This window comes from Poecilia reticulata, chromosome 7, assembly GCF_904066995.2.
Source record: "Poecilia reticulata chromosome 7, P_reticulata-male-v2, whole genome shotgun sequence".
Lineage (NCBI taxonomy): Eukaryota > Metazoa > Chordata > Actinopteri > Cyprinodontiformes > Poeciliidae > Poecilia > Poecilia reticulata.
In genome coordinates, this window is record NC_088836.1 from 27,229,523 (window position 1) to 27,246,005 (window position 16,483).

Sequence of the window (16,483 nt, forward strand, 5' to 3'; positions counted from 1 at the left end):
TATACAAAATAAAAATATTGCAGGATTATCAAAAATATTTCACTTTACAGAAAATCCAAATTTGGAAGCAGAGCCAAACACTGGCCACTAGATGGCGCCTGTAGCTGCAACGCTTCCCTCGGTGAGGACAGCTGACCATGAATGACCTGAGGAAGAGAAATGTGTGGGCTGCCAGCCAGCTCCTTCCAGTCATATTTAAGTGGCATTATTGATTTCATTTTATGGCTGTTTTAGTTGTACTTATAAATAGAAGTGCTGAGCACGCCGCTGCCTAAGAGATCAGTATATAGGACTCATTTCAGGGTTTTTTCCCTTTTTGTACTGTATTTTCTGTCTCAATCCTGATGCAAAGTGTTCTCTGAAATCACTGAGGAGTAATGAAGTGATATTGATTTAAAAAGCCATCTCCCTTTGGTTGGAAATCTAAAGTGAAACCCATATTTATTCAAGCAATCTGAAATATAAAAGCCTTTTATATTCTGCCTCAGATTAACAGCCTGCTAAAAGACAGATGTAACCAAGAAATCCCAACCTAACACTTGCAGTCGCAACAGAAAGTTAAAGGGAGGATTATGATGTAAAGTCGACTTCATTTTCGACTATATCATGTTATGAAGTTTCCTCATGAAAAACATACCTGGAGTGTCGCTCATTATCCCAACAATGCTCCATGAGCGGTTGTAAACGGCATAATGGAGTGGCATTATGATGATGTGCTGAAGGGGGAACGTCGCAAAGAGCAGGAGCTTCTTAAAGAGACAGAGGCCAATTTCAAGGCTTTGAATTTCTCTTAAGTTATGTTTAACATATGCAACATTTATATAACAACTAAAGGTAAAAGTTATTTAGTCTTATAAAGTGGCACTGTCCCTGGAAAATACATAATACCGCCCCATTAAGTGCTTAACATCATAACTAAAAAAAAAACATAATCACCAATTTGAGAACTCGATACAAAAATACAATTGATCAATGTTCCAGTGATTATGTGTTGAAAGCAACTCTAAACAAGCGGGTTTTTAGCCTTGATTTAAAGGAACTCAGTGTTTCAGCTGTTTTGCAATTTTCTGGAAGTTTGTTCCACATTATCCATCTTTACTGTCACAACAAGGCGACAGTTGAAACAAATATGGGGGAAAAAACAAAACACTTTTGTTAGCTCTAAGTCATGTTTTTGAACTGTGGGGCGAAGCCGGAGTACCTGGAGAGAACATGGATATGCATTAGGAGACTCCATGCAGAGAGTGATCCAAACCCAGAACCTTCTTTTTGCAAGGCAACAGCACTGCTAACTGCACTGCTGTGCAGTGCACAACAGACAATGACACACATTTGAATCAAGTCACAGTGTGTGCTTACACATTCGTGTCGTACTGTTAAGGAATTGGGGTCATTTTAACATGTGATTTGACTGAGCCACCGGCCTCACCTCCGGATCAAATGGCACGGTCCACCATGTTCAAATCGCACTGCTGGATCGACTTGGCTGTGAAACCTGCCACTTGGCCTTTATAAGAGCCTTTCAGGCATGTTTTTGAAATGCATATCTGTCCAACGATCTCACTTTGTGAATTGGCATTCGCTCAGTTCTTTTCATCTGAGAGTCCAGCGCAATGTGCGAGGAACAGTAATGTTCTTGGGAACTTCCTGCCCTGAGAGTCTGCCCAAAACTTGTGATCTTCTATTATTGTCTGCGTTCCTAGGGAGGCACGTTCACGTTGCTCTCGCTTTACAGAGTTACAGCAGAGGCATGGTGCTGGCTCGATCACGAGGGAGCTGCTGTCCGCGCTATCTTTATCAGTGTACCATCACAGGGAGGCTGTGTAATCACGGTGATGCTGACTATCCAGTTTCTCTTGTTGCATAAGCTCTACATGGCTGCAAAGTTATGAAAGCATCCAAGTTTTATATTACATGACTGCACCAGACTGGATTTGGGAGACTTTAGCCTGGGAAAACCTTGAGATTAGTGCATTACAGAACATCATACATACATGTGTATGAGACTTTGTTGGTATTCTGTTAATGTAAAAATAAATAAATGAATAAATTTGCAATTGCGGTATTTCCATTCAATAAGAAATACAATTAAAAGTCATGTGAATAAGTTTGTTCTTGCAATAAATCATTAAAAACATCATCCGCCTACCACTTCCTGTTGTCTTTTTCATCAGTTGTAACATCCAGTTATCACATCACTCGTGTGATGCGAAAAGTGTTTCCAATGAAATACTCTAATTTTGATAGAGCAGAAAAACCATCTCACAGTACTGCTAAAACGTAAATTTCCTTTTTCAAAATTGTTGTGTTTCCATTAAGCAAACTTCACTTTGCGAAATTAAATGCAGCTGTTGTCACTGTAGATCGTAATGGATAGAACTGGTTTCAGGCATCTGGCCTAAATGGCTTCCTTCCATTGAAGTGAATTTCTCTAGTAGAATTTCAATTGGACCAATTAGCAAACAGAAGAAAGAGTCGTGAAAGGTGATTTTCTGCACCGTTTTAAAATTTTACTCTGCCTGTAGTTTTAGCAATGGCAGCGGAGGAAGTGAGCTAAGCCATCCAGTCATGCTTCCAAATATTGAATTAACATTACCAGCCATCTTGTTTGGCTAAGTAGTGGGGGGTGTTTGTTGTGCACCCACTGTCCGGTCAGCTTTCTAGAGGTGAATTGTCATATTACATACGGCCAAAAGTTCACAATTTGGTCAAATTTAAACCTTAACAGGGTTCACGTCTCCAGGAAGCAATCGTTTTTCAGTAGCCAAAGATCCAGACCTTCTGTATGAAGCAAAGTGTAGAACAGAACAGCTAGACTGTAGCCATTTTTCCACTGATCATAAAATTTATCACAAAAATATAAATATGCTTAATGGAAATACACCAGTTCTGAAAAAACTGGTTAGTTTTTTTGGGTAGGATGCAGCGGTTTTTCAAAATTTGTGTATTTCGCAAAACAATAATGGAAACTTTTTTTTTTCACTCCACACGATCCGCACTTGTCTGTTTGGTAACACTTTATTTGAAGTGGGGTGCATAAGACTGACATGACACTGTCATTACAATTGTCATGAACATTGAGTCTTCATGAATGTTTATGACTGTTATAAAGTGTAATTTGGTCAATAATGGCATTTTGAAGCAAAGTTCTATTAAAACACTCATTAAAAGTCCATTAAAAGTGTTAACTTTGCATTAAAAGTGTCATTATTTACTGACTAACACTTCTGGTAAATAACACCCCTTCGAATAGAGTGTTACCAATAATGTGAGACATATGTTAGGCATGAAAAAACACCCAGGTATGTTTTCAATGATGGAATAACATTATAAAAAGCTAAATAAATAAAAAAAGAAAGAAAAAGAAAATAAAAGGCTGATTTTGCATAATGCCTCCCTCTTTAAGCTGTACTCCATGTCCTCTGTTTTATTTTCCTTCTTTGCTCCAATCTGACTAGCTAGGCTCATTACCGCTAATCACTGATGATCTGATTCTTCCCGGTTGACTGTTTTAACCATAGACATAACATAAGAATAGACGCCTCATGGTCGCTCACGCCTATGGACCTTACCAAGCTCCGCCCAGAAACGCCCCTCGAAAGTCCTATGTGACTTCATATCTCACATTAACCTCCTCGCAGAGCTTAGCTTCTATGGGATTTTTCGTTTCGACTGACTCTGCAGAGTATTTCCGAGTCGATTAGTTTAGCATTTCTGACGGATTTTCACAAAATATCAGCCACGATAATGGAACCAACAAGTTCATGTCATCTTTTCTGGACGACATCAAGATGTTTTAGCCACGCGATGCCTCTAACATTGTGCGAGTTGCAGCTAAATGCTACCAGTCGATGAGGAAAACAGCAGATCCTCACACCCTCAGCATAAATATAGCTGTGGACAAGATCGCTGATGGCTATTGTTCTTGCAAGGCTGGGTGAGTCGGACATTAATGGTTTTGAGGGTTCGAATGTGTCTAGGACTTATACACGGTACTCAGTGCTAGCGTGGCTAACACGATTACAGTTTAGTAAAAGCTAGCGTGGCTAACACGATTACAGTTTAATAAAAAGCCTTTTCAGGTGAAATAAAATCTTTAATGTATGTCAGATACGGTACACATTGCATATTGATCTGTTCAGCTAACGTAAGGCTGTGTAACAGACAGGCTTCAGGATGTAGAAGTTGTATCGGTACTGCCATTATGTGTACTTGGCTAAAAGGTTTTCATAATGGATGTGTTTATTATTGACTTTATTTTTTTCATTCACTAAACACAAAGAAAGCAAAGCAATAATACTTACGCCAGCAGACACTTTGTTCTTATTGATCCTATGACGGTTGAGCTGCAAATGCGGTTGTGCACAAGCGTTAATCCAAGCAACTAAGCTCAGTTAAGTAAAATAAAATTGTAATCAAAACTTTTGGAATTGTAATGATTTCTTTTTTTTAAAACAAGTCATTTTGTTTAAAAAATGTTTTAATTAAATAACACATTTTTGTCTTGTGAACATAAAAAGTTATTTGCCAAACAAACTTTTATTTGCACACATCAGAAATCTTTTTTTGCGATTTTAGGCCCTGCTCAAGACGTCATGTGAGAATCACAAGCAAAACTTTGAGTCACAAAAAAACTTAGAATATTAAGAAAAGATTTCTGACATGCACAAATAAGTTTGTTTTGCAAAACAAAATTCACTTCATGAGATGAATGTGATTTAAATGTTCAGTCTACTGAGTTTTTTTAGCAAAACTCAGTAGGCTTTTCTCATGGTGACATGCATTAACAATTAAATTTTTGCTTTTGTTTTTTTCTTTTTTCTGCAGCTCCATGTTAAAGTTTGATGCAGCTCTGCTTTCCTGAATGGACCATCTTCATCTCCACTGCAGCAAACAGGCAGCACTGTTTTATAGATTACAGTCCACTAAAAGGTTGCTTTGTGTCCTTGTTTATATTTTTAATAATGTAATTATGTAAATGCAAAATATGTCTGGTGGTCCAGCTCTGATTTACATATCTTGCTAAATTGCGGAGGGTGTGCTCCAATTACAGGGGGATCACGCTCTTAAGCCTCCCTGGTAAGGTCTATTCAGGGGTCCTGGAGAGGAGGGGTCCTGGAGAGGAGGGTCCGTCGGATAGTCGAACCTCGGATTCAGGAAGAGCAGTGTGGTTTTCGTCCTGGTCGTGGAACACTGGACCAGCTCTACACCCTCAGCGGGGTCCTGGAGGGTGCATGGGAGTTCGCCCAACCAGTCTACATGTGTTTTGTGGACTTGGAGAAGGCGTTCGACCGTGTCCCTCGGGGGGCCCTGTGGGGGGTACTCCGGGAGTATGGGGTACCGGGCCCTTTGATACGGGCTGTCAGGTCCCTGTATGACCGGTGTCAGAGTCTGGTCCGCATTGCCGGCAGTAAGTCGGGCTCGTTTCCGGTGAGAGTTGGACTCCGCCAAGGCTGCCCTTTGTCACCGATTCTGTTCATTACTTTTATGGACAGAATTTCTAGGCGCAGCCGAGGTGTTGAGGGGATCCGTTTTGGTGGCCTTAGGATCGCATCTCTGCTTTTTGCGGATGATGTGGTCCTGTTGGCTTCATCAGAACGTGATCTGCAGCTCTCACTGGAGCGGTTCGCAGCCGAGTGTGAAGCGGCCGGGATGAGGCTCAGTGCCTCCAAATCCGAGGTCATGAGCTATGGGTCATGACCGAAAGAACGAGATCACGGGTACAAGCGGCCGAAATGGGTTTCCTCCGCAGGGTGGCTGGGCTCTCCCTTAGAGATAGGGTGAGAAGCTCGGTCATCCGGGAGGGACTCAGAGTAGAGCCGCTGCTCCTCCACGTCGAGAGGAGCCAGTTGAGGTGGCTCGGGCATCTGGTAAGGATGCCTCCTGGACGCCTCCCTGGTGAGGAGTTCCGGGCACGTCCCACCGGGAGGAGGCCTCGGGGAAGACCCAGGACACGCTGGAGGGACTACGTCTCTCGGCTGTCCTGGGAACGCCTTGGGATTCCCCCGGAGGAGCTGGAAGAAGTGGCTGGGGAGAGGGAAGTCTGGGCCTCCCTTCTGAAGCTGCTGCCCCCGCAACCCGACCCCAGATAAGCGGAAGAAAATGGATGGATGGATGGATGGCTAAATTGCGGGTTTGAATATTGCAATACTTTCCTATAACAAAATAGACCTGCAGAAAGAAATTACTAATAAAATATCTTACATATGCATAGTTGTATGCTCTATGTAGAGATTCTCCTTAGCTTTGATTGTATATCTCACAATTTTGTAATTTATCATTGTTTATTAAACTTTGAAAGCTGAGAAAGCTTTGTTAATATTCTGTCCTAAAATACGGTTGGATGTCCCCTTTTTTTTGAGCACCTGCCCCTTTAGTGGTCTCTGCACGGCCCTGCCGTATAAACATACATAGATATATGTATGTTTTCCAGCCGAGGATTTCTAGCTTCAGAGAGATTCAGCAGCTGAGATTGAGTCCAAAATCCGATGTGAGATTCATCTGTGCTGTAGTGAATCCGTCTCTCTTTATAGATATCTCCCTCTTCTTCCTCACATCGTGTCTTTAAGAAACTTTCAAAACAAAAACGGAAGATTCGGGATGTATCTTACTAGTGAAAGAATTACATATAAATAATAGTCTTTACCACCTGTGTAAACTTTGCTAGTGAATGTTATAACACATAATATATGTTACATTGTTTCATTTCTAATGTAGGCTCTTGTGTCACATAATCTAAGTCAATGTTGGAGAATAATACATTTTTTTAGATTTACAGAATCTCAATTATCCTTCATAGCGGGGCTGTACCCCGTATTACACCAAGCACTGTAGCTAATATTAGCTGGTATCTCGCCGGTGGACATAAATACAGTAAAGTAATATTCTAATTACAAAATATACACTATAATATGTCCATCTTACTTGTGAAATGCTGTTTGTCGAGCCCTCACATCAATAGTTCATCGATCAGAACAACAATATCCCTCAGTGCTGAGGAATCTTCTGCTGTTTTGATTGAGCAAAGTAGGAGGGACAACCGCTCCAAGATGGCCGCCGTATTTGTGGGGTTTACTCTTATATTATGTCCATGGTTTTGAGTCATCATTCTCTTCAAGGACCTTGCTACTACAACCACTGAGAGGTGTGCATTTTTGTGGTGCCACACATTTTCTTATAAAATAATTGTGCAACGTAATGATGGAGCAGTCTGGGTTATTTGAGACAAGACATTGAGGTCCATTGCTTTCTAAAAGGAGACCAGTACATAACTGGGAGGGGGTGCACTGAGATTGTCCACTGGGAGCTAAAAGAGGAGTCTGTACATGACCAGGTTTACAAGCTGTGAGCACAATCCGACGGTCTGCTTTGGCAAAAACTCACATCTTCAAACCTTATGATATGTAGTGAAGATGACAATTTAATGTAAGATATGATATTTTGCATTTATTTCAATTTTAGCAATGAAGTTTCACAGTTACATGTAAAAAAAACAAAAAAAACAAGCCCACAACAAAATCTCTCTGTACACTGGAACATTATTTATGTCAAATCAGCTGCGTGTTTAATACAGATTCAAAAACACAAAGAAAACCAGTGTGTAAGACTGTATTTTAAAAAAAATACACAGTATATTAGCTGCTCAATGCTGATTCATGATACATGAATAGTTTTGTAAATTTCAGCTACAAAAAACATCACCAAAACATTGTGGTGGCATTAAATATAAAGTGTAATCGAGCTTTAGGAGACTTCTTTTTCAAATGTTGAGAATTATGAAGTCTGTCTGGATCACAAGTTGGTTTTGTAAAATAATTTGAATGTTTAAACAGAAGTTTAGTAACTATTTCCAAGCTTCAGACCTTCTGCTGCATAGAGAATGTTTGTGCTCACATTATAGATGACTGGACATGTTTGCTGCTCTTGTCTCATTCAGAAGAGGCTCCATTCATGGGTGTAAACAGTCACCGTTTGGTCTGAATGGACCTTTCTAATTCCACCTTCAATCTACAGCTTTCTAAAACCAAGATGCCCATATTGTACTGGATCCAGATCCTACGTATACAAGCACTAAGAAGTAGCACCAAACTGTAGCACCTCTTCGTTTCTTGCCATTTCACCTGAAGAGTGTGAACAAGATGAAGAAGTCTGTTTTTTCCCCAAAAACATTTTAAAACAATAGCGTGTCCATGAAGATCTTTTCCACAATCGGAGGTTGGGGAACGAGGTCTGACAGTTTCAGGTAGAAGATACGCTGACGGCCTTGCGTGCTCAAAGTCCTGAGGTCAGGCAGCTTCCCAAGAAGTCGGGACAAGTAATTAGGCGGCAAGGACTCTGAGCCGCAGCCAGACATGTGGCTTTTAAGGCAGCTGATGAGCTGGTTCTGAAAATCCTCCACACGTTTGGGCTCCTTCAGACCATAACGATCTGCAATTAGAAACAGAGAATAAACATGCTGAGATTCGTCTTTCTCACTTTTACAAACACAACATAACAGCACAATTTCTAGCGACTTTTGAGAATATCTAAAACCCTTGAACTTTTTCACATTTTGTCATGCTACAGCCACCAACTTCAGTATATTTAAATAGGAGTTTAGGTGGTTAGATGACCATCAACAGGAGATTGTGCAACACTTCTGTTCTGATGCTTGGCATCCACATATGCATCCGAACCTAATCAGAGTTCATTTCAACCAAACCAAGACCCAAGTTTGTAGATGGACTTGAGTTTTTGGTCCTCATTGGAGTTTGATTGTGCATTCCCTGAACAAACCAGTATGTTTAGGGCTAATGTCCTGTTTGAAGGTGAACCTTCACCCTTTAAGTCTTTGACAGCCTCTAACAGGTATTTTTCAGAGTTGTCATATATTAAGCTCCAGCTATTCATAATGTCTTGATTTCATTGTCAACCACAACACCACATTTCACCGTGGGATGGACTGTCATGGTCACGATGAAGTGCTGCGTAATTTTTCCACTCCACACAGTTAACTTGTAAGACCAGAACAATTTCTTCAACGTGTTTAATGTGACTTGTTATGGCTTATTTTTAAAAACCACCATCGGCCTGTTGACTGCTTCTCTGATTGATGCAATTCTTCATCAAATTGTTAGTGTATATAGAAACCTTGAACTGGAAGGCTTGCAGTTGTCCGTACTCTACAATGTTTTATAACCAAACCCTACTTTAAACATCTCCACACCTTCCTTTACTTGTCTGCTGTGTGTTTTGGTATATGTGAAAATATTTGTCCTCTTTTGTTCTCCGACAAACTCCAAAACTGTATTTACGAGGTGAGGTTGGTAAATGTTGATGGATGTAAAAATGTAGAAAATATTGCGTGATGTTTCTTCCGCTTTACAACAACATAAAATCCCACAAAAATTGGTGACTGTAACCTGATAAAGTGCACAAAAGGTTCAGTGAGTGTGTGAACTTTGGCAAGACACTGTGTTGCACAGCTAATTGAGTCTACATGTCACCCTTCACTCTGACAGGCTGTGACATATGACATTTTGTCATAAAGGAGCTTGTGTTACTCTTCCCTACACACCTGTTCTTCCAAGTCTTATGTTGCATGAATACAATAAAACCTAAAGGAGATTTGCTGTGTGTATTCTTGCCTCGGCTCTCAAGGCGCAGTGGTATTTAAACTGAAATGGAGATCTGGATATTTATCTTACCAGTGATTATGACCAAGGCTGTGAGGCAGGCGAAGGACTCCTCGTCTAACTTCATGCAGTGAAGACTTTGAGAAAACTCCAGGATGGAGTCTATCCATTCCCCGAAGCTTCGAACACACTGCGTCTTGTGAAGTATGGTGCCGTCACAGAAGATGAGTTCACCTGATTCAGGGTTTGACCTTCAAAACGATAAAAAACACCAAAGTTTAGCTTGGAGTCTTTCTTTTAATGTTTTAAAGTAAACTTAATGTCTAAATGTTCCAAACACAAATGATCGGAAGTTGTAGTTACCGATGAGCAAGACGCAGAATGAAGAGTTCAATGAAAGCACATTCCAGCAGAAGTTCCTGATCCTCAAGACAGAAGTTGGAGAAACCAGGGATGTCCTTCGCCCATTTCCTGATGGCCTCGAAAGACGCTGTGAGGAGGTCGTAAAAGTGCTTGACGTTACTGACGTCTTCCTTCTGGTCCGTGCTGAATTTCTGCTCAACATACTAAAAGAGAAATACAAAAAAACAAATGTTAGGTCACAGGCTTCAGTCAAACTGCAACTCAAAAATGTGGAAAGACTGTATTTATTCACCTTAGAGTAATTTAGAGCGCCGATGCTGGGGTTTGACTCCGTTTGGGCCCGAACTAGGGAAGCAATCATGCTTACTGGGGATACTGGTGCAGGCGTGTCCTGAACCACTTTAGGCTTTGAAGGTAGACGACCTCTGCGACCTTTCAGGCTGTCTGTTCTCACAACTGTAAGGAAGAAAAACCACTCAAGTTCAATTTGTTTCTACAGTTACAAAGCTGACAGCATGCAAAATAAAGTTTTTGTTATGCTTTAGGGTAACTACTTAAAATTATGGCACTTGAGGACACACTAAAAGTTAACATGCTTTAAAATAAAGGTTGAAAAACACTTAAGATTTTTGAAAGGCTTTTTTATGTGACATACAGTGACAGTATTGTCAAAAGTGGCAAAATATCCCTGAAATCTAATTTGAGGAATTAAAATAAGCAAAATATCTTTAAATATTTAAATGCATGATGCAAATGCACTAAACAAATCTCTTAATTACATAAAATTTTTGCTTTAATGCAGCAAAGAGTGATTTATTTCAGCAGAGAATGAGTCAGAATTAAATCAAACTGCTACAGGGTTTCAACTTATAACCAGTTAATTTGGACATAATCAGACACCACAGCAGATTCCCAAGTAAAATACTATTAACACTGCAAAAGCACAAAATCTTACCAAGTCTTTTGGTCTAATTTCTAGTGTAAATATAGCAGTAGTAGTTGAACTATAAAAAGTTATAGTAAGAACAAGTTTTTAGCAAGAAATAAGAGCTTGTTTTAAGTCAGGAATCAGGAATATTTCACTTATCATAAGAAATGAAGTGCCAGTGGAACTAGTCCTTTCTTATAATATTAAGGTGTTATTTACTATTTGTAAGTTAGTTTTGTCAGTGAAGTTGCATGTTTATCTTGGTAATTAGTAGCAGAATAATAAATTTAAGCCTTCAGAGTGAGCACCGATGTTTTTAAAGAACAGGAAGAAACTCATGGTAGAGTTAGGAGAACTCCGACGCTTTCACGGTAAAACAAAGAGGAAATCTTCAACATCTGGCAGCTGTTTCCTCTTCAGAGAAATAGTAAATAATTTATCTGCAGTCATGTCCGGGTTGACTCACCTTCCTTCACCATCCCCACAGCCAGGCACTTCTGGAAGCGGCAGAACTGGCACCGATTACGCCTCCTCTTGTCCACAGGACAGTCTTTGTTGGCATTGCAAACGTATCTGGAGTTTTTCTGCACTGTTCGCTGCAAAACAAGACACATAAAGCTATTATAGTTAACTAAAACCAACAAAAACTGAAAAAAATAGAAATGGTAATTAATGAGGAAGAATTACAACTACATGAACTATAGAACTAACTAAAACATAGTGAAGACATATATAATATCCTTCATTTTTGTGTTTATTAATATATTTTCGATCCTTTTGAGCTGTTGTGAAATAGTTTTTTATTCCCCACACAAAGAGTTTAAATTGGTAAATTACGGCGCTCCAGAATCCACTGGGCGGAACTGATGCTTGTCCGCAAAATGGCGACTAAAAAAGTCAGTTGGTTGTTCAACAACAGTTGAATGAATTTTGTTTGAAAATGGTCTCTTCTGTTGAATAATCATTACCCAATTCATGCGCACATAATCAGAACATTTTGAAATTTTTTATCCTGCAGCTAAAAATTAACCAAGGTATGAAAAACCTGAAACTAATTAATAATAAGTCAAAGTAGCATAAAGCTTGCAAAACGATCTAAAAACTGAGTTAAACAAACAAAAAGTCACAACAATAAACTATAATGAAAAACCCAGAACTATTATAACCCTGGTGTGAACTTCACCAACTTCACAACGGCACAGAAATGTTTTTTCTTTATAAGGACAGTTTCTACATATATTTATCAGCCGTTTACCTTGAAAAAGCCTTTACATCCCTCACAGGTGCGCACGCCATAGTGCTGACAGGAAGCATGGTCTCCACACACAGCGCAGTCGCCCTCATTTCCACGCTTCAGTTTGGGCGACAAACTGGCGTCCAGCTGCTCGGTGCCATGAAGGCCGAACCCCGGCTCCCTCACCGCAGTCGGGAAGCTCAGTCCGGATTGGAGAGGGTGAGTCAAAGCATAAAGTTCCTGCTCTTGCAAAAGCGACGTCCCAAAATGAGGCACGTCCTCCACGGGCCCGAATGGAAATAAAGTGGATGCGTTTGGTCCTGAGATGTCCTTGGCCATCCAACATTCAGGACTGGCCGAATAAGTCCCAAAAACTGAATCCCAGTTGGAGGCCGGCTGGCTCTGAAATCCGGGCGTCGAAGGGGACGAAGCTGCGGCAGGGCTGCCGTAATAATCCGACCCACTGGGGGACATGGCCTCCCCTGGATAGTTCAGCATAAGCGGCCCTGGGTAGCAGCCGTAGATTTGTAGATCCTCCATGTTGTACTGTCCCTCCTGGTGCGAGGGAGACGTGACTGCTGGGGCTGTAGTGAACTGGCAGGAGTAGGCTTCGTAGTCCTCGGCGGGCGCACGAAGCACCTGAGCGGCACTCGGCAGGGAAGAGGCGGAAAGGTGCTGCGGGCTGCCCATGTCCAGCCAAGACGTGATGTCTGTGCCCTGAGATTCCAAGCTGCTCATGCTGTTCTCATAGAGCTGAGATCCATGCTGGGGATGTATGCAAGTCATGGCTGAAAAACTGTAAAACATTTTAAAAACTGTTAATGAAGTAAAAAATATTCAGCCCTTAAACTTAGGGCTGGGAAATAGATCGATAACAGTCAGATCAGGTGATCAATATCAATAGATAATACCGCTGACAGAATATTCACCAAATTACAGAACCGCACAGCATTCTGGGGAAAGTAGGCAGAGGAAAGACCTCTCACAGCCAGCTAAGCTTGGTAGCATCAACTCACTCACTCTTTGGTTACCTAGCAACAACTTACTGAGTAACTTGCGCAGCAGCAGTTTAAGGTTTGGCAGCATTTCAGATATTTAAAACAAAAAAACCTAATCAATAATAATGATCCAAGATCTCATGTACAAGAGAAACTTCTTTTGATAAAGCAAACAAACAAAAAATTACAAACGTCAAATTAAGTATTTAAGATATTTGACTCAAATAAGCTACACTGCAAGAACACAAAATCTTACTAAGTATTTAAGTGTAAGATATTTGCACCAGTTTCTAGTGCACATGTCTTACAAGTAATGTTTTAGCAAGATTTAAGAGCCAATTGTTTTAAGTAAATACTTTCTTAATATTGATGATAAAGTGCTAGTCCCACTGGCAGATTATTTTACTGATAAAAGAAAAATATTTTGTTATAAGTTAAATAATCTGTCATTGTCATTTCCCCAATTAAAGACAGGTAATTTTTTAGAATTATAAATTATAATTAAGTATTATAAATATAATGCAAAATAATTATAGTCTAACTCTTTAAAGCTGGTAGAGACATAAAACAACAGACTTCCCAGTGTACTAAACAGCTGGTATGAGGTATTGACTATAATCAATTGACTAAAACATTTTGAAAACTAATCTATAAAATTATGCATTGTCTCAACAAAAATAATCTTAAATTTGCAGTAGCACATGAGAAAATCTTCATAAATACTGAAATAATATATTTTTCAAATTTGTGCCAAATATTTTTTTTCAACTTCTCAGAGTTTACACACACGAACTCAAGTTAACACAGTAATCAGAGGGAAACTTTATGCCAAATATAACTTTAAACTCATTCAATAATCTTCCTTCTTATGTGCTAATACAGCTAATTTATTAAACTAAACACATTGTCTGCTTTGTGACCCCCTGAGTTTGTTGGCATCTATAGATTACAAAGTTTAGAGCTGCTCACAATAGCACTTATTACTTCGTAGTAAATTTAGAAACCGCTCCAAAGTGCAGCGAGATTGCGTTTAAAGACTGAGCCAACACATGAACACGCCAGGTTTGCTCAATACAAACTTTATTCTATGAATAATTAACGCAAACGAAACAATATATATCTCAATAAAACTCTAAAATAAAGCTGCTTTCCGTCCTGAGTTGACAGAACCCGCCGAAACAAAACAGAAAGAAAAGCTTATTCCCTACGTGTGAATATATATATATTTTTTATTACAAATTTGAAGCATTTTCTTACCTGTCTGAGGGTTCAAAACCGTCTACAAGCGACCATGTGTCATCTCCAGCGTCTCCCAGCTGAGCGGCAGTCCCTGCGCCCCGCTCCGCGCTGCGCTCTTATACTTTAGTTCAATGTCTCCATGACGCCACTGAGAGGTTTCCACGCGAGTGTGCGCGGTGGGCGGGGAGGTTTCCAACCCGCAGCCAATCACGAGAGCCCGCTCAACAGAATAGCTGTCTGATGACGCACTACGGGATTCCGTTGACGCGCATTCAGTGAAGAACCGCAGCATTGTCCTCCAGAGTGAGACCCAGACAGATACAGCCCACTAAATCTGAATTAAAGCGTTTCCCGCAGCAGGTAGATCCTGGCAGCCGCAACACACCGAGCTAAACTTTACTTTTTCTTTCATTGTGTTATGTTGTTGTACGGCCTGAATAGGAAACAGAAGAGAGACAAAATGATTGCATCATTTAGAAACAGGAAGTATAGGATACTCGGTATTTTTAGGCTGTTCTTAGAGGGTTTTCAAAAAAGGATGTGCATGAGCTCAAATCCAAAATATTTCCAATTCTCTGTGGTTAGAAATAGCTATATCACTGCTTTTACTTTTTTTTTTCTTTTGTTGCTGCGATGGAATAGACCGCCAAATGAGATTACACACTGCAAAAACATGAAATTTTACCAAGTGTAGTTATTGTGCAAATATCTTGGCACACTAGAAGTAAGACAAAACTAACTTAGTAACTTTTCAGCAAGATGAAATAGCTTGTTTTAAGTAAATGATTCCTTAGCATTGATGAAAAAGTACTGGCACATTATTTCACTTACAACATGGGAAAGATGTCTTGGAGGAATAATTGCTAATATCTTTTCAGTAAGATATAATAGCTTGTTTTGAGTAAACAATTTTTTAATATTGTTGAAAAAGTCCTAGCTCCACTGTCAGATTATTTCCTTTATAACAAGGCATTTTTCCTGTTTTATAAGTAAAATTATCTGTTGGTGGAACTTGAACTTTTTCAGAAATTTTAAGAAATTATTGACTTAAAACAAGCTAGTATATCTTTCTGAGTTTTGTCTTAATTAAAGTGTAGATATTTGCTCTAAAATAAAATTACTTGGTAAGATTGTATGTTTTTGCAGTCCATGTTCTAGATATAAAATGTTTCCACTTTTGGCAAAAAAACAACAACCTGTTAAATAAGCAAATTTGAACTCATTATTGATGAATTGTCTGCTAGTTTGTAGTCTGGTTTGTTTGGTTTAATAAATGCCAGATTCATGATCTATTAACTCATGCTTGTTTACACCAACCAGGTGAAAATTAGCATTTTTTTCTATAATCTGGTACCATGCATCTCTCCTTTTTAAAGGTTAATGAAATGTTGTTCATTGTGTCTGTGTAAATAAATAAAAAGTATAAACAGAACTAAATAATATTCACTGAAAAATGCACCAAAGTTAAAAGTTAGAATTTAAAAATAAAATCAGCTTGTAGTCCCATGAAGTGCTGAGCTGGTTTCTGTAATTTAAGATGCAATTCATCTTATTATTTATTACTCACATGTGTATTTTTAGCCTTGCAAATAGCAATAGACTTGAGTTTCAGACAGCGGCACAATGCCATGTGCCCAGGTTGCCACATGGCATGGCAACAGCTGGGGTTGTAACATTTCAATCAAAAGCACTGAATTACACTTCATTCTACAGCAAATGTTAAATAAGACTAATTCTGACTTGTGGTTTGGTCTTCAAATCAAACGGTGCCCATTTTCTGCTTGAACTGTTGTTAACAATTAGATAAAGTTACATTAAGTTTGGAGTTAAAAGGACCAACTTTGAAATCTGAATCCATAGGTGATTAAATGATGAGGACAAGTACAAAGTTACTAATTATTTTAACAGATAATTGTAAATAAACTGCAAGAAATACAATGTAGATTGTTCCAAAAATGTGTTGATGGTGACAAGTAGCTTTTTTTTAAATGCAGTTATTTTAATTCTGTTAAAGCATTAACTGAATACAAATGCACAAAATTGTGTAATTTTCCACAATTTTACATCACTTTGCATTATCCTGTCAGATAAAACCCCAATAAAATAC

At 39.3% G+C, this 16,483-nt stretch overlaps 1 protein-coding gene across 1 annotated transcript; it reads right to left on the minus strand.

Annotated features, from left to right (window-relative positions):
* Window positions 1-7,426: 7,426 nt before the first annotated feature.
* nr4a1 (nuclear receptor subfamily 4, group A, member 1) lies at window positions 7,427-14,522 on the minus strand. Its single transcript, XM_008414450.2, has 7 exons — window positions 14,395-14,522; window positions 12,161-12,935; window positions 11,372-11,501; window positions 10,270-10,433; window positions 9,978-10,180; window positions 9,687-9,865; window positions 7,427-8,427 (listed from the first exon to the last, which is right to left on the minus strand). The coding sequence occupies exons 2-7, from the start codon at window positions 12,923-12,925 to the stop codon at window positions 8,171-8,173; spliced, it is 1,698 nt and encodes a 565-aa protein (XP_008412672.2). The 5' UTR covers window positions 12,926-12,935; window positions 14,395-14,522; the 3' UTR covers window positions 7,427-8,170.
* Window positions 14,523-16,483: the final 1,961 nt, after the last annotated feature.

Coding starts and splice junctions, on each gene's coding strand:
- nr4a1 (XM_008414450.2), bottom strand. CDS start 12,925: ATGACTTGCATACATCCCCAGCATGGATCTCAGCTCTATGAGAACAGC. Junction 11,502..12,160: donor GATGTAAAGGCTTTTTCAAG/GTAAACGGCTGA, acceptor CTTGTTTTGCAG/CGAACAGTGCAGAAAAACTC. Junction 8,428..9,686: donor AGCCTTGGTCATAATCACTG/GTAAGATAAATA, acceptor TTCTAATTGCAG/ATCGTTATGGTCTGAAGGAG.